The sequence below is a fragment of the Salmo salar genome, unplaced genomic scaffold (assembly GCF_905237065.1).
Source record: "Salmo salar unplaced genomic scaffold, Ssal_v3.1, whole genome shotgun sequence".
Taxonomy (NCBI): Eukaryota; Metazoa; Chordata; class Actinopteri; order Salmoniformes; family Salmonidae; genus Salmo; species Salmo salar.
The window spans coordinates 224,713-242,500 of NW_025550947.1; the positions used below are offsets into that span (position 1 = coordinate 224,713).

Below are 17,788 nucleotides of genomic sequence, written 5' to 3' on the forward strand. Positions count from 1 at the left end.
AGTCGGGGGGGTCGGGGGGGTTAGAGAGGAAAGAGATCGTGTTGGAGAGAGGAAGAAGGAGGTATGGGGAAGGTGAGAGGATAAGATAGAAAGAAACAAGGGATGTGAGGAGGATATTGTCATTACACTATGAGAAGAGCTGTCCTTTGTGATAAGGGCATTTTAATGTTATTGTTTTGCATTGTATATTGGAATAAAAGCTAAATAAAATTTAAAGGATATGAAATTAATCAAAAATGTAATCCGTAGAAAATGGAAGTCGTTCTTATAAATGTCTTTAAAATCTCTCTTCACAAACTTCAGTTCAGCACCTACTTTAGTACTTGGTCCTGTGTGTCTCAGTTGGTAAGAGCAACATCAAGTTTGTCGGTTCAATATCCACATTGATCTCATACACACACTAAAAATGACTGCTCTCACAGAAAAAAAGATCTGCTAAGTGACATGGCAAAATCACTTGTTATAAAACACTAAGTCATGACTCACTTGTTATACAGCACTATGCCAGGTCGTTACAGAGCACTATGTCAGGTTGTTATAGAGCACTATGTCAGGTTGTTATAGAGTACTATGTCATGTTGTTATAGAGTACTATGTCAGGTTGTTATAGAGCACTATGTCTGGACTCACTTGTTATAAAGCACTATGTCAGGTCTCCAGATCTTGTTGGATGGAACTCTGATGAACTCAATCCCATCAAACTCCACTGGGGCCCAGCTCAGTTTGTAGTCATTCCAGATCTGAAACACAAACACAGCATGAATGACTGTATGTGTGTGTGTGTGTGTTAGGGAATCACCTGAAGAAGAAAGGAAGATAGCAAGATACACACGCACAAATATGCACACAGCCTTGATTACTTTATCAAACACACCCCTCATGGATTTGTCCGAATGATTTTGAACTGAAACTTAACCATATTTTTATTAATTTCTTCCTTTAACCCCCTAGAGTCTATTGATGCACCGGTGCATCAATCTAAGTAATATATATTAAAAAGTCTTCATCAAAATCTGTCAGTTTAAGCTAGAGATATCCTTCTTTTTGCATTGGATCCGTCGATGCTGCACTTCCGCATCTGTGGTGAAAGGTGGCAGAGCTAGAGCGGTTTGTCAGACCATGAGACATCCCATCTGTGGTGAAAGGTGGCAGAGCTAGAGCGGTTTGTCAGACCATGAGACATCCCATCTGTGGTGAAAGGTGGCAGAGCTAGAGCGGTTTGTCAGACCATGAGACATCCCGAAAATCAGTCTTCTCACGAAGACGTCTGTAGCATCCGAACGGTTTGACCTATAAACTATTACGACCCCTCCATGGAAATAGACTCATTAACCACAATGGTGTTCTCCGTTTTGGTCTAATGTCACGGGACTCATCTGAAGGTAACCTGTACCCAAAAAAGGGGTAAATTATGTGTGCAAAATAATATATAAACATAAATATTTCCTGAGCATTCTTATATCTCCTAGATTTAGGACAGACACTTCAAAACCTTGTTTTTTAAGGATACATTTGCTGACTGTCTTTTTTTGCCTTTTCTGAATGTGTTATTCAATGTGTTTCTATAGGCTTTAGTAATAAAAGCCAAATTCAATACTTTATCAAATATATATTTTTATACCAAAAATTCCAAATCAAAAACCTAATGATCCATAGTATGACCGTCTTAAAACAATTCCATATGTCAGCTTAGATCCCCCCCCCCCAACGGCTTAGACTTTTAAGAATTAAAATAAAGTGTAGCCTACTGAATATTATTAAATCACCACGAATGCCTTTGATTGGCTCTTCAATCAAATAACTACAGGTTTTAAGGTAAAAAATTGCTTTAAAGCAGCTTGCCTGGGAACACACACACACACACAAGCAAACACACACACACGATTGATTATCTTTATTAATATGTGGAAGTAAGCAGCTGTAGTAATGAGGGGCATATTTAATTTCCTGTTTCATGCTATGCTTGCTTTCCCATTTGTTACCTATGAGAGCACTAACGTTTGTCAGCCATGTAGCTTCATGCTAGGCTAGCTTTCCCATTTGTTACCTATGAGAGCACTAACGTTTGTCAGCCATGTAGCTTCATGCTAGGCTAGCTTTCCCATTTGTTACCTATGAGAGCACTAACGTTTGTCAGCCATGTAGCTTCATGCTAGGCTAGCTTTCCCATTTGGTTCCTATGAGAGCACTAATGTTTGTCAGCCATGCAGCTTCATGCTAGGCTAGCTTTCCCATTTGGTTCCTATGAGAGCACTAACGTTTGTCAGCCATGTAGCTTCATGCTAGGCTAGCTTTCCCATTTGGTTCCTATGAGAGCACTAACGTTTGTCAGCCATGTAGCTTCATGCTAGGCTAGCTTTCCCATTTGGTTCCTATGAGAGCCCTGAGGTTTGTTAGTAAGGTCGTGATCTGAAAAGGGATTGTGTTGATATGATGGATCTTTGAATACTAAACAAGCTTCTAAGCTTCTAAGCTACTAAATTCACAGCTGCTATTGCAAAGATAAGTCACAAATGACGTGTGAAACAATGTTTATTAAAATCTTTAGTTGTTAGGCACTCTGTTAGTTTGCCTTTCTCTTTCAACTCATAATATTATCATGAAAGAGACAGAACTCATTTCACATTTCTACATTTTATATTTATATCAAATGAGTTCTGTGAGTAAATAATTGTGTTATTTCATTAATAATGAACTTATACACTGAGTGTACAAAATATTAAGAACACCTTCCTAATACTGAGTTGCCCTCAGAACAGCCTCAATTCATCTGGGCATGGACTCTACAAAATGTTGAAAGTGTTCCACAGGGATGCTGGCCCATGGTGACTCCAATGCTTCCCACAGTTGTGTCAAGTTGGCTGGATGTCCTTTGGGTGGTGGACCATTCTTGATACACACGGGGAACTGTTGAGTGTGAAAAACCCAGCAGCGTTGTAGTTCTTGACACAAACTGGTGTGCCTGGCACCTACTACCATACCCCGTTCAAAGGCACTTCAATCTTTTGTCTTGCCAATTCACCCTCTGAATGGCACACACACACAATCCATGGCTCAATTGTCTCAAGGTTTAAAAATCTTTCTTTAACATGTCTCCTCCCCTTCATCTACACTGATTGAAGTGGATTTAACAAGTGACATCAATAAGGGATCATAGTTTTCACCTGGATTCACCTGGTCAGTCTATGTCATGGAAAGAGCAGGTGTTCCTAATGTTTATACCCTCAGTGTATGTATGACAGAGAGCTAAATATTGAAATGATGCCTGAATTGCAAACGTACAAAATTAAAGATTTTGGACAGGTAAACACAGTTTAAAGTGTTGACATGTGTGTACTGAAGTACTGGGAGTGTATGTTACTCTCTGTAAGAGCTTTAACATGTTAACTCCAACATGCATGCTTGACTGATCACATTGATTGATTGATTGATGAGAGAGAGAGAGAGAGAGAGAGAGAGAGAGAGAGAGAGAGAGAGAGAGAGAGAGAGAGAGAGAGAGAGAGAGAGAGAGAGAGAGAGAGAGAGAGAGAGAGAGAGATCTTTATATTATATTATTTCGGCCAGTACTGGTATGCTCATGGTTAGGATGTGTATATCTGTAACGCCCTGGCCATAGAGAGGGTTTTTTTGTTCTTTATTTTGGTTAGGCCAGGGTGTTACATTGGGTGGGCGTTCTATGTTCCTTTCTCTATGTTTTTGTATTTCTTTGTTTTGGGCCGTGTGTGGCTCCCAATCAGGCACAGCTGAAGCTCGTCGTTGCTGATTGGGAGTCACACATAAGGAGCATGTTTTTCCTTTGGGTTTTGTGGGTAATTGTTTCTGTTAGTGTTTTGCACCTGACAGGACTGTTTGGCTGTCGGTTTTCTTGTTTTGTTTGTATAGTGTTCTTTCTTTATTAAATATTCAATGATGAACACTAACTCCGCTGCACCTTGGTCTACTCTCTCTCACGACAGCCGTTACAGAATTACCCACCAACAACGGACCAAGCAGCGGAGGAAGGAGAAGCGCCAGTAGAGGAGCGTTCAGGATTCGTGGTCTTGGGAGGAAATCCTGGACGGGAAAGGACCATGGGCTCAAGCTGGGGATTATCGCCGCCCGCAGTGGGAGATCGAGGCGACGAGAGCTGAGAGGTGCTGGTATGAGGAAAGGGAGCGCAGCAGACATGAGAGGCAGCCCCCCCCCAAAAAATGTTTTTGGGGGGCACACGGGAAGATTGGCGGAGTCAGGCGGTAGACCTGAGCCAACTCCCCATGCTTACCGGAAGCAGCGTGGTACTGGTAAGACACCGTGTTATGCTGTGGAGCGCACGGTGTCCCCAGTGCGCGTTCAAAGCCCGGTGCGCTACATACCTGCCCCCTGCAAGTGCCATGCGAGTGCAGGCATCGAGCCAGGGTGGATGGTGCCAGCTTAGCGCGTCTGGTCTCCAGTGCGCCTCCTCGGTCCAGGTTATCCCGCGCCGGCGTTGCGCACTGTGTCTCCAGAGCGCTGGGAGGGTCCAGTTCGCCCAATGCCTGCTCTCCGCCCGTACCGGGCCAAAGTGGGCATTCAGCCTGGAGTGTGGGTAAAGAGTGTCCGTACCAGAACTCCAGTGCTCCCCCACAGCCCGGTTTATCCTGTGCCTCCTCCTCCTCGGACCAGGCCTCCAGTGGGTCTCCCCATCCTGGTCAGTCCTGTGCCTGCTCCAAGGACCAGGTCTCCAGTAGGTCTCCCCATCCTGGTCCGTCCTGTGCCGCCTCCTAGGACTAGGCCTCCAGTGGGTCTCGCCAGTCCGGAGCCGCCAGATCCGCCCGCCAGTCCGGAGCCGCCAGAGCCGCCCGCCAGTCCGGAGCCGCCAGAGCCGCCCGCCAGTCCGGAGCCGCCCACCAGTCAGGAGCCGCCAGAGCCGCCCGCCTGTCCGGAGCCGACAGAGCCGCCCGCCTGTCCGGAGCCGCCAGAGCCGCCCGCCTGTCCGGAACCGCCAGAGCCGCCCGCCTGTCCGGAGCCGCCAGAGCCGCCCGCCTGTCCGGAGCCGCCCGCCTGTCCAGAGCAGTCAGAGCCACCCGCCAGCCCGGTGAGTCCTGTGGCTACGCCTAGGGCTAGGCCTCTTACATGTCTCCTCAGCCTGGTGAATCCTGGGTCAGTGCCACTGGAGCCGCCAGGGCCGCCCGCCAGCCGGGCGCAGCCAGGGACGCCCGCCAGCCAGGCGCAACCAGGGTCGCCCGCCAGCCGGGCGCAGCCATCGCCGGCCGCCAGCCGGGCGCAGTCATCGCCGCCCGCCAGCCGGGCGCAGTCAGGGTCGCCCACCGGACCTTCGGCGCGGCCAGGTGCGCCACCTAAGAGGGCGACGCCAAGGGTGGAGCAGAGGCCACGTCCCGCACCTGAGCCGCCGCCCACCCGGACCCTCCCCTTCAGTGTCAGGTTTTGCGGCCGGAGTCCGCACCTTGGGAGGGGGGGGGTACTGTAACGCCCTGGCCATAGAGAGGGGTTTTTTGTTCTTTATTTTGGTTAGGCCAGGATGTTACATTGGGTGGGCGTTCTATGTTCCTTTCTCTAACAGCTGAAGCTCGTTGTTGCTGATTGGGAGTCACACATAAGGAGCATGTTTTTCCTTTGGGTTTTGTGGGTAATTGTTTCTGTTAGTGTTTTGCACCTGACAGGACTGTTTGGCTGTCGGTTTTCTTGTTTTGTTTGTATAGTGTTCTTTCTTGATTAAATATTCAATGATGAACACTAACTCCGCTGCACCTTGGTCTACTCTCTCTCACGACAGCCGTTACAATATCACCCTCCTGTTCTACAGATGGAAAGAGGTAGAAAGAGCTAGAGAAGGGAGTGAAGGAAAAGGAGAGAGATGGAGGGAAATAAAGAGGGAGAGAGAGCGAGAGTAATAAACAGAGACTGAGAAAGAAAGAAAGGAAGGAAGAAACAGAGAGAGAGCGTGAGAGAGAAGACTAATTCACTGCTTAGTCCAGTATGCAGTAGTTCCAGAGAAGCCACCTAGCTATCTAGAGGTCAGTAGTTCATGTCGTTCCAGAGAAGCCACCTAGCTATCTAGCTATTTAGAGGTCAGTAGTTCATGTCGTTCCAGAGAAGCCACCTAGCTATCTAGGGGTCAGTAGTTCATGTCGTTCCAGAGAAGCCACCTAGCTATCTAGAGGTCAGTAGTTCATGTAGTTCCAGAGAAGCCACCTAGCTATCTAGAGGTCAGTAGTTCATGTAGTTCCAGAGAAGCCACCTAGCTATCTAGAGATCAATCGTTCATGTCGTTCCAGAGAAGCCACCTAGCTATCTAGAGGTCAGTAGTTCATGTCGTTCCAGAGAAGCCACCTAGCTATCTAGAGGTCAGTAGTTCATGTAGTTCCAGAGAAGCCACCTTGCTATCTAGAGGTCAGTAGTTCATGTCGTTCCAGAGAAGCCACCTAGCTATCTAGAGGTCAGTAGTTCATGTCGTTCCAGAGAAGCCACCTAGCTATCTAGAGGTCAGTAGTTCATGTAGTTCCAGAGAAGCCACCTAGCTATCTAGATGTCAGTAGTTCATGTCGTTCCAGAGAAGCCACCTAGCTATCTAGAGGTCAGTAGTTCATGTCGTTCCAGAGAAGCCACCTAGCTATCTAGAGGTCAGTAGTTCATGTCGTTCCAGAGAAGCCACCTAGCTATCTAGAGGTCAGTAGTTCATGTCGTTCCAGAGAAGCCACCTAGCTATCTAGAGGTCAGTAGTTCATGTCGTTCCAGAGAAGCCACCTAGCTATCTAGAGATCAGTAGTTCATGTAGTTCCAGAGAAGCCACCTAGCTATCTAGAGGTCAATCGTTCATGTCGTTCCAGAGAAGCCACCTAGCTATCTAGAGATCAATCGTTCATGTCGTTCCAGAGAAGCCACCTAGCTATCTAGAGATCAATCGTTCATGTCGTTCCAGAGAAGCCACCTAGCTATCTAGAGGTCAGTAGTTCATGACAGCAGGCCATAGATCCTCCAGAGGCTCTGTTCAGTGTAGCATGGCCACAGTGAAGCATATTGATTAAGGACTGGATGAATGTCTCTACACAGAGGGACACACAAACACAGAGGGACACACATAAACACACACACACACACACACACATGCATGAACGCAGGCACGCACACACACAGTGAAAGCAAGGGTCCTACATTCATATTGATGTTTGACATGAACAAAATCAGATGGCTCCCTCCACTCCCTCCCTCCCCTTCCTACCTAACCCCGCCCCCTCCCTTCCTCCCCTCCCTGCCTCACCCCGTCCCCTCCCTTCCTCCCCTCCCTGCCTCACCCCGTCCCCTCCCTCCCTCCCCTCCCCTCCCTGCCTAACCCCGCCCCTCCCTTCCTCCCCTCCCTGCCTCACCCCATCCCCTCCCTTCCTCCCCTCCCTGCCTCACCCCATCCCCTCCCTTCCTCCCCTCCCTGCCTCACCCCATCCCCTAGTAGGCCTCTGGGGGAACATATTAGTCATCAATAAGATCATTGTGTGTGTGTGTGTGTGTGTGTGTGTGTGTGTGTGTGTGTGTGTGTGTGTGTGTGTACTTACGTGTCTCAGCCACAGATTTGTCTCCATGATCTGATTCACTTCATCCTACAGACAAGAAACAGATCATAGGTTAGCCTACAGCTTTGTGTGTGTGTGTGTGTGTGTGTGTGTGTGTGTGTGTGTGTGTGTGTGTGTGTGTGTGTGTGCAATGACTGTGTGTGTATTAATCCTATTTGCCGTACACAGCCGCCGCAGTCAGATAACCAGTCAAAACAACGTGAGTATCCTTATTAAATGTCACCACTAATAACTGAAAAACTCAGCTGCGTCCCTATTCCCTACATAGTGCACTACTTAACTTCCTATTCCCTATATAGTGCACTACTTAACTTCCTATTCCCTATATAGTGCACTACTTAGCTAACTGTTCCATATATATTGTAGCCTTCCCTGTGGCTTAGTTGGTAGAGCATGGTGTTTGCAACGCCAGCATGGTGTGTGCAACGCCAAGGTTGTGGGTTAGATTCCCACAGGGGGCCAGTACAAAAATTAAATAAATAAATAAAATAAAAAAATAACTAAAAAAAATTAAAAATGCGTGAAATGAAATGTATGCATTCACTTTTGTAAGTTGCTCTGGATAAGAGCGCCTGCTAAATGACTAAAATGTAAATGTAAATATTGCAGTACTTAACTACCTATTCCCTAAATAAGGGTAGAATTAGAATTGTAACTGGGGTAGAATTTCAATTGTAACTGGGGTAGAATTAGAATTATATCTGGGGAAGAATTAGAATTATATCTGGGGTAGAATTAGAAATGGAACTGGGGTAGAATTTGAATTCTAACTGGGGTAGAATTAGAATTCTAACTGGGGTAGAATTTGAATTCTAACTGGGGTAGAATTAGAATTCTAACTGGAGTAGAATTAGAATTCTAACTGGAGTAGAATTAGAATTATAACTGGGGTAGAATTAGAATTGTAACTGGGTGTCACGTCCTGACCAGGAAAGGGGTAATTTTGTTATTGTAGTTGGTCAGGACGTGGCAGGGGTGTTTGTTTTGTGTGTTTCGGGATTTTTGGGTTATGTTCTATGTTAATATTTTTCTATGTTTGTTCTAGTTCTTATATTTCTATGTTTAGTTTATTGGGCTGACCTTCAATTGGAGGCAGCTGTTCCTCATTGCCTCTAATTGAAGGTCCTATTTAGTAGGGGTGTTTTTCCATGGGTTTTGTGGGTAGTTGTTCCATGTATAGTCAGAGTACCTTACAGGACTGTTTTTTGTCATTGTTTTTGTATAAGTTTTTTGTTTTGTTTTTTTCTTCTAATAAAAGAAGATGAGTATTCATATACCCGCTGTGTTTTGGTCCACCTTTTACGACACACCTGACACTGGGGTAGAATTTAAATTGTAACTGGGGTAGAATTAGAACTGGGGTAGAATTAGAATTATAACTGGGGTAGATTTAGAATTATAACTGGGGTAGAATTTCAATTGTAACTGGGGTAGAATTAGAATTATAACTGGGGTAGAATTAGAATTATAACTGGGGTAGAATTTCAATTGTAACTGGGGTAGAATTAGAATTGTAACTGGGGTAGAATTACAATTGTAACTGGGGTAGAATTAGAATTGTAACCGGGGTAGAATTAGAATTATAACTGGGGTAGAATTAGAATTATAACTGGGGTAGAATTAGAATTATAACTGGGGTAGAATTAGAATTATAACTGGGGTAGAATTAGAATTATAACTGGGGTAGAATTAGAATTATAACTGGGGTAGAATTAGAATTATAACTGGGGTAGAATTAGAATTGTAACTGGCGTAGAATTAGAATTGTAACTGGGGTAGAATTAGAATTGTAACTGGAGTAGAATTTCAGAATTATTACTGGGGTAGATTCAAATGTAACTTGGGTAGAATTGTAACTGGGGTAGAATTTGAATTATAACTGGGGTAGATTAGAAATGGAAAAGGCATAGAATTGGAATTAAAGTGACTGAGAATTGGAATGGAAGTGAACCCCTATCTCTTATCCTTTCCCTCCCATTCTTAAGGCTTGGTTTGACTGATAGGCCTGAATGACTGACAGGCTTGCTTTGACTGACATGCCTGAATGACTGCCAGGCTGTATCACAACCGGCCGTGATTGGGAGTCCCATACAGCAGCGCACAATTGGCCCAGCGTTGTCCAGGTTTGGTCGGTGTAGGCCGTCGTTGTAAAGAACAATTTGTTCTGAACTGACTTGCCTTGTTAAATAAAGGTTCAATTAAAAAAATGTAAAAAATTGACTCACAGGCATGAATGATTGACAGATGCAGTAGTAGTATTCAGGTGGAAGTCAATCACCCTGTTTCCCTCAACCCTTAATACACTGACTCATCTGACCTGACACACACACACACACACACACACACACACACACACACACACACACACACACACACACACACACACACACACACACACACACACACACAGACCTAAGATCACCTGCTGACAGTGCTGATGTGTCACTCATTCCTAATCGTCATAGTAGTAAACTACCCGCCTGCATATTTGTCTAAATCCAAGCTTTACCCTGACAATAGGTTTATAACCTGATTGTTTCATTCACTTTGAACAATGCCTTTGTTATCTTTCCAAGGTGGAATTTTTCCTCTATTCTGTTCTTTACGTGAGAGAAATCTAATCTGACTAAAGCAGGGGCATTATTCACAGAGCGGATGAGTGCACGTACACACACACACACACACACACACACACACACACACACACACACACACACACACACACACTCAGCTGAGTGGGCACTTTTAGTGAGATTAGATTCTGACCACATTACTCTCGTTCATCAGAGAAAAGCTAATGGAATGTGTGTGTGTGTGTGTGTGTTTGTGTGTATCTGTGCATGGTACATGGTGTGTTTCTGTGTGTATGCTCAGGTACGTGTGTGTGCATTCACGCTTGTTTGTGTGTATTTGTGTGAGCATGTGTGCCTGTGTGTGTACATCTGTGTGTGTGTGACTTACCACTTTTACGAGCTGTGACATGGAAACCTCAAACTCCACGGTGACGGGGTCTGAGACGTTCTCCACCGGCCTGATAAACTGGTTGTACCTCCGGAACAGCCTCCTGAACAACCTGTCCTCCCCCTTAGAGGAGAAGCAGTCTGGAGGGAGGAGAGAGGAGGGGTAGGAAAGAAACGGAGTAGAGGGGGAGAGGAGGAGGGGAAAGTTGGAGGGGAGAGGGGAGGGGGGTTGGAAAGAAATGGAGGAGAGGGGGAGAGGAGGAGGGGGAGGGGAGAGGGGGAGGGGGGTTGGAAAGAAATGGAGGAGAGGGGGAGAGGAGGAGGGGGAGGGGGGAGGGGGTTGGAAAGAAATGGAGGAGAGGGGGAAAGGAGGAGGGGGAGGGGAGAGGGGGAGGAGGGGGAGGGGAGAGGGGGAGGGGGGTTGGAAAGGGATGGAGAAGGAAAGGGGGAGGGGAGAAGGGGAGGGGTTGAAGAGTGAGAAGGAAGATAAACAGAATCAGTATACAGACCCTTTTCTTATTTCTATGTCTTGGTGTCACCTGCTGTTAGCAAACTGAAATATTACAATTCACATCACTCATTGTTGTTCCTTTGATTGTATTTGGTCAAGGTGAAGTTTACCAACATAGCAGCTGAACCCAGAATCAGACTGTGTCACTGAGACACAGAGAGAGCAATGTGAATGTTTACCTGTTTAAAGATCTTACTCACATCGGCTACAGAGAGCGTGATCACACAGTCATCCAGAACAGCTGGTGTTCTCATGCATGGTTCAGTGTTGCTCACCTCGAAGCGAGCATAGAAGGCATTTGGTAGGCTCTTGCGACAGGGCAGTTCACGGCTTGGTTTCTCTTTTGTAATCCATGATAGTTGCAAGCCCTGCCACATCCGACGAGCATCAGAGCTGGCATACTAGTAGGATTCGATCTTAGTCCTGTATTGATGTTTTCTCTGTTTGATGGCTCTGCTGAGGTCGTAGCATGATTTCTTATAAGCGTATGGATTAGTGTCAAGGTCCTTGGAAGCGGCAGCTCAAGCCTTTAGCTCAGTGCGGATGTTGCCTGTAATCCATGGCTTCTGGATGGGATATGTATGTACGGTCACTGTGGGGATGACATCATCAATGCACTTATTAAATGTATTAATGCATTTGATGACTGATGTGGTAAACTCCTCAATGTCATCAGATGAATCCCGGAACATATTCCAGTCTGTGCTAGCGAAACAGTCCTGTAGCTTAGCATCCGCTTCATAGGACCACTTCCATATTGAGCACATCACTGGTACATCCTGTTTGAGTTTTTGCTTATAAGCAGGAATCAGGAGGTTGGACTTATGGTCAGATTTGCCAAATGGAGAGTGAGTGAGAGTTTTGTAAGCATCACTGTGTGGAGTAAAGGTGATCTAGAGTTTTGTAAGCATCACTGTGTGTAGAGTAAAGGTGATCTAGAGTTTTGTAAGCATCACTGTGTGTAGAGTAAAGGTGATCTAGAGTTTTGTAAGCATCACTGTGTGTAGAGTAAAGGTGATCTAGAGTTTTGTAAGCATCACTGTGTGTAGAGTAAAGGTGATCTAGAGTTTTGTAAGCATCACTGTGTGTAGAGTAAAGGTGATCTAGAGTTTTGTAAGCATCACTGTGTGTAGAGTAAAGGTGATCTAGAGTTTTGTAAGCATCACTGTGTGGAGTAAAGGTGATCTAGAGTTTTGTCTCCTTTAGTTGCACAGGTGACATGCTAGTAAAAATGAGGTAAAACAGATTTCAATTTCCCATTTTCTTGTTTGCTTATGGCCATATCCAGCTGGTTGAGTACGGTCTTGGTGACAGCATCGATTTGTGGTGGTATACAGGATCTGAATACTTACGTAACTAAGGTATTTCTGTTTTGTACTTTTAATAGATTTTTTTGCTTTGTCATTATGTGGTATTGTGTGTAGATTGATGAGGAATAACGTAACAAAACGTGGAAACACTAAAGGGGTCTGAGTTTTTTCTGAATGCATTGTATATTATCCATGTCCTTGTTCAGCCACGACTCAGAGAAACATGTGATACTACAGTTCTTCAGAAACCCCCCACACAAAATAGTCCATAAAACAGCAGCTATCCAATGCAGAGCCATCCTACACCAATCTATGACGTGGGTCTGTGACAGAGACAGAGGGCGAGACGGATTTAGAGAGAGAGACAGAGAGAGAAAAAGAGAGATGGACAGAGAGACGGACAGAGAGACAGAGAGAGAGATAGACAGAGAGAGAGAAAGAGAGGGAAGGAGAGAGGGAAAGAGAGATCGAGAGAGAGATAGACAGAGATATAGACAGAGAGAGAGACAGAGAGATCGAGAGAGAGATAGACAGAGATCGAGAGAGAGACAGGGAGATAGACAGAGAGAGAGGGGGGTAGAGACGGAAAGAGAGAGAGATTGAGAGAGAGGGGGGGAGGGAAAGAGAGAGAGATCGAGAGAGAGACAGGGAGATAGACAGAGAGAGAGACAGAGAGAGAGGGGGGTAGAGACGGAAAGAGAGAGAGATCGAGAGAGAGGGGGGGAGGGAAAGAGAGAGAGATCGAGAGAGGGGGGGAGGGAAAGAGAGAGAGAGATCGAGAGAGAGGTCGCTAAAGCTTTTAGCATGTTCCTCTGGATCCCAGCGCCAATGTAACATGGGTTGCGGCAGACATTTTAAGAGTTCCAAACAGTTCAAAGGTCATTGATAATAACCCCTCTCTCTCCCTACCATCGTCACGGGAGCTCCACATATCCAGCCAGACGGAAAATGGACTGGGCCACACACACAAGCACAGAAAGACACACACATTTTTAAGAAGATGGCCGCCAGCCTCTAGCGTTCCTCTGCAGGGCTGCACACACACACACACACACACACACACACACACACACACACACACACACACACACACACACACACACACACACACACACACACACACATGTCTCATGGGGATCAGTAGGGTTGAGAGAGATGGAAGTGGAAACACTCCTAGACAGTACAGCATGTTCTGTCCTCTTCTCAAGCCTCTAACTCTGTGTGTGTGTGTGTGATGTGTGTGTGTGTGTGTGTGTGTGTCTCACTCTCTCTGTGTGTTTGTGTGTGTGTGTGTGTGTGTCACTCTCTCTCTCTGTGTGTGTGTGTCCTGTCCTGTCCTCTATCCCTCAGTAACAGTCTGGTCATTCTCTACCAGCCTTACTCACAGGAACAGGAAATACAGTATAGTTGCTCCAAAGTTCAAATTAGGTATATACTCTGAGTGGTTAAGATAAAGGTTGAGACTAAACTATCAAAAACAACTTTAGATCGTTGGATTTGAACTTTGAACTTTTGGATTCAGAGGCAAATGCTTACAACCATCCACCATCGCCGTCCACAATGCCCTAGCAATACTGAAAATTAGTTGCACGTTTTACATAGAAGCAATTCAAATGTTTGTATTTTCAAATGCGAGCATTAATAAAATAAATGGATGTTGTAAACGTTATACAAAAAGATTTTAGTTTTTACTAAAGAAAATGTGGGATCTTGGATTTCAAATCAGTAAATCAGTCATTTATTTCATCCACACTTTGCTTCACTCACACTGCTGTCCTTAAATATATATATCAATAATATCTATAATATATATCTACTGCACATAGAGAGAGAGGGGGATAGAGGGTTGGCAGAGATAGAGGGGGCAGAGAGAGAGAGGGGGATAGAGGGTTGGCAGAGATAGAGGGGGCAGAGAGAGAGAGGGGGATAGAGGGTTGGCAGAGATAGAGGGGGCAGAGAGAGAGGGGGATAGAGGGTTGGCAGAGATAGAGGGGGCAGAGAGAGAGAGGGGGATAGAGGGTTGGCAGAGATAGAGGGGACAGAGAGAGAGGGGGATAGAGGGTTGGCAGAGATAGAGGGGACAGAGAGAGAGAGGGGGATAGAGGGTTGGCAGAGATAGAGGGGACAGAGAGAGAGGGGGATAGAGGGTTGGCAGAGATAGAGGGGACAGAGAGAGAGGGGGATAGAGGGTTGGCAGAGATAGAGGGGGCAGTGAGAGAGGGGGATAGAGGGTTGGCAGAGATAGAGGGGGCAGAGAGAGAGAGGGGGATAGAGGGTTGGCAGAGATAGAGGGGGCAGAGAGAGCGAGGGGATAGAGGGTTGGCAGAGATAGAGGGGGCAGAGAGAGAGAGGGGGATATAGGGTTGGCAGAGATAGAGGGGGCAGAGAGAGAGAGAGGGATAGAGGGTTGGCAGAGATAGAGGGGGCAGAGAGAGAGAGGGGATAGAGGGTTGGCACAGATAGAGGGGGCAGAGAGAGAGAGGGGGATAGAGGGTTGGCAGAGATAGAGGGGGCAGAGAGAGAGAGGGGGATAGAGGGTTGGCAGAGACAGAGGGGCAGAGAGAGAGAGAGGGGGATAGAGGGTTGGCAGAGATAGAGGGGGCAGAGAGAGAGAGGGGGATAGAGGGTTGGCAGAGACAGAGGGGCAGAGAGAGAGAGGGGGATAGAGGGTTGGCAGAGATAGAGAGAGAGAGAAGAAACTTGTACTTTAACTATTTGCCCATCACTACAACACTGTATATCTACATATTATGACATTTGAAATGTCTTTATTCTTTTTGGAACCTTTGTAAGTGTAATATTTACTGTTCATTTGTTATCATTTATTTCTCTCCCGTCTCTCTCCCTCCTCTCTCCTCTCTTCTCTCTTCTCTCTTTTAGGGCTCAAACCAAGTCCTTTGTCTTAACTACCCTCCTTTGAACATAAAGATACCGTATTACTATGCACCCTAGATACTAGTTTTCCATTGTATCATTTTATCTGGTGTTTAATGAGGACACTGTAAATTGGGTTTAATAGGCGGAGATGGGAGAACTTATGAAATGATGAATAATAACAGTTACAACACAGTAATGAACTTTTACAGAAGATGTGTGATGATATAATATATACATTATGGCCCTAAGAAGGATATTTCTCTTAAAGCCTGACAATAATCCTTAAAATGACAATGAGACATGAAACACAGCGGGTGATGCTGAATTTGTGTGTGTGTGTGTGTGTGTGTTGAGACAGCCCTTGAGAGGAACGCTAGAGACTGGCGGCAGTCTTGTTAAAATGTCATCCTGCAGATGAAGTTTTAAAGCACCAACGTCATACTCTTCAGAGTTGGGCTGAGTTGCGTGTGCCTTCATCCTACCACACTAGCTGTATATGTCACTTAGGAGACACACACACACACTTAAACGCTCCATATCCTCGTTAGCTTGATTACTGTGAGCGTTCTGCTCTGTGCGACTCACAGAACGGTGACTAAACCACTGCTTTGATCAAAATAGACTCTCTCTGGCTGCAGTTTGAACACACACACGAACAGACAAACATGAACACTCAAACGCGCACGCACACACACACGAACAGACAAACATGAACACTCAAACGCGCACGCACACACACACGAACAGACAAACATGAACACTCAAACGCACGCACACACACACACACACACACACACACACACACACACACACACACACACACACACACACACACACACACACACACACACACACACACACACACACACACACACACACACACACACACAGGCACCTTTGATGTGGTCAGATAGATTTCACATGGAGCTTCATAAAAGAGGTAATTATGTCTGAACATTTCCAGCAGCTTCCATCGCTGTTTCAGCTATTTTATCCCTTTCCAACTCCCTACCCGTCCGAATATGACTAGTCCTCTCTTTCTCTCTATTTCCCCCTCTCTTATTCTCTCTCTTCCTCAACAGATCAGCGCTGGGCAATAATTGTGGCTTGGGGGCCACATCGGATTTCAGAATTCAGCGGTGGGCCGGAGAGGTTTTTTCCTGAACGATTTGCTCATCAGAAAAAAGGGGCAGATACATGAAACAGTTTAGATTCATTACAATTTCTATATACTTTCACATTGTGGATGTTCAAGGGCGGCCTGGAGTGTTTTGTAAGCCAAAATCCAAAACATTTCAACCAACACACTCCAACCTCTGCAGGCCAGATTGAACGGGCTGGATGTTGCCCTGCAATAGAGGAAGGAAGAGTCTTGTTAAAATGTCATTGACACGACTTCTACCGAAGTCGGCTCCTCTCCTTGTTCGGGGTGGTGTTCTGCGGTCGACGTCACCGGTCTTCTAGCCATCGCCGATCCATTTTTCATTTTCCATTTGTTTTGTCTTGTTTTCCCACACACCTGGTTTTCATTCCCTCATTACGTGTTGTGTATTTAACCCTCTGTTCCCCCCATGTCTTTGTGCGGAATTGTTTGTTGTAAGTGCTTGTGCACGTTGTTGTCTGGTGTGCGACGGGTTTTGTACCCATACGTTGTTATTCTGGATGCCGGTGGTTTTGTGTATTAAACTGCTCCGGTTATTACCCAGTTCTGCTCTCCTGCGTCTGACTTCTCTGCCACCAGTTACGCACCCCTTACAGTCATCCTGCAGATTACTTCTTAAAGCAGACTTCATACTCTTCAGATATGGGTTGTGTCTGCCTTCATCCTACCACACTAGCTGTATACTGCCTTCAACATACCACACTAGCTGTATACTGCCTTCATCCTACCACACTAGCAGTATACTGCCTTCATCCTACCACACTAGCTGTATACTGCCTTCATCCTACCACACTAGGTGTATACTGCCTTCATCCTACCACACTAGCAGTATACTGCCTTCATCCTACCACACTAGCAGTATACTGCCTTCATCCTACCACACTAGCAGTATACTGCCTTCATCCTACCACACTAGCTGTATACTGCCTTCATCCTACCACACTAGCTGTATACTGCCTTCATCCTACCACACTAGCTGTATACTGCCTTCATCCTACCACACTAGCTGTATCTGGATTCACACAGTGACTGTCTGAGGGTTGATATGGATTCACACAGTGACTGTCTGAGGGTTGATATGGATTCACACAGTGACTGCGTGGGGTTGAAATGGATTCATACAGTGACTGTCTGAGGGTTGAAATGGATTCACACAGTGACTGCCGTGGGGTTGAAATGGATTCATACAGTGACTGTCGTGGGGTTGAAATGGATTCACACAGTGACTGTCTGAGGGTTGAAATGGATTCACACAGTGACTGCCGTGGGGTTGAAATGGATTCATACAGTGACTGTCGTAGGGTTGAAATGTGTTTCCTATTTATCATCAGCACTTACTACTAGTAAAGAGGGAGGGGCGAGGGAAGAGGAGAAGAGAGGAGAGGAGAGGAAAGGAGGAGAATGCACACAGCTACCTATTCCCA

General features: G+C 45.8%; 1 protein-coding gene across 3 annotated transcripts in view; it reads right to left on the minus strand.

The window, feature by feature from the left end:
* chrna6 (cholinergic receptor, nicotinic, alpha 6) overlaps positions 1 to 17,788 on the minus strand; it is a 47,867-nt gene that overhangs the window by 21,479 nt on the left and 8,600 nt on the right. For all 3 annotated transcript variants that reach the window (XM_045714183.1, XM_045714181.1, XM_045714182.1), the window contains 3 exons: positions 10,506 to 10,645; positions 7,527 to 7,571; positions 631 to 740 (listed from right to left, as the gene is read on the minus strand). In XM_045714183.1, the coding sequence (XP_045570139.1) occupies positions 631 to 740; positions 7,527 to 7,571; positions 10,506 to 10,645 (295 nt within the window). The remainder of the gene's footprint in view (positions 1 to 630; positions 741 to 7,526; positions 7,572 to 10,505; positions 10,646 to 17,788) is intronic.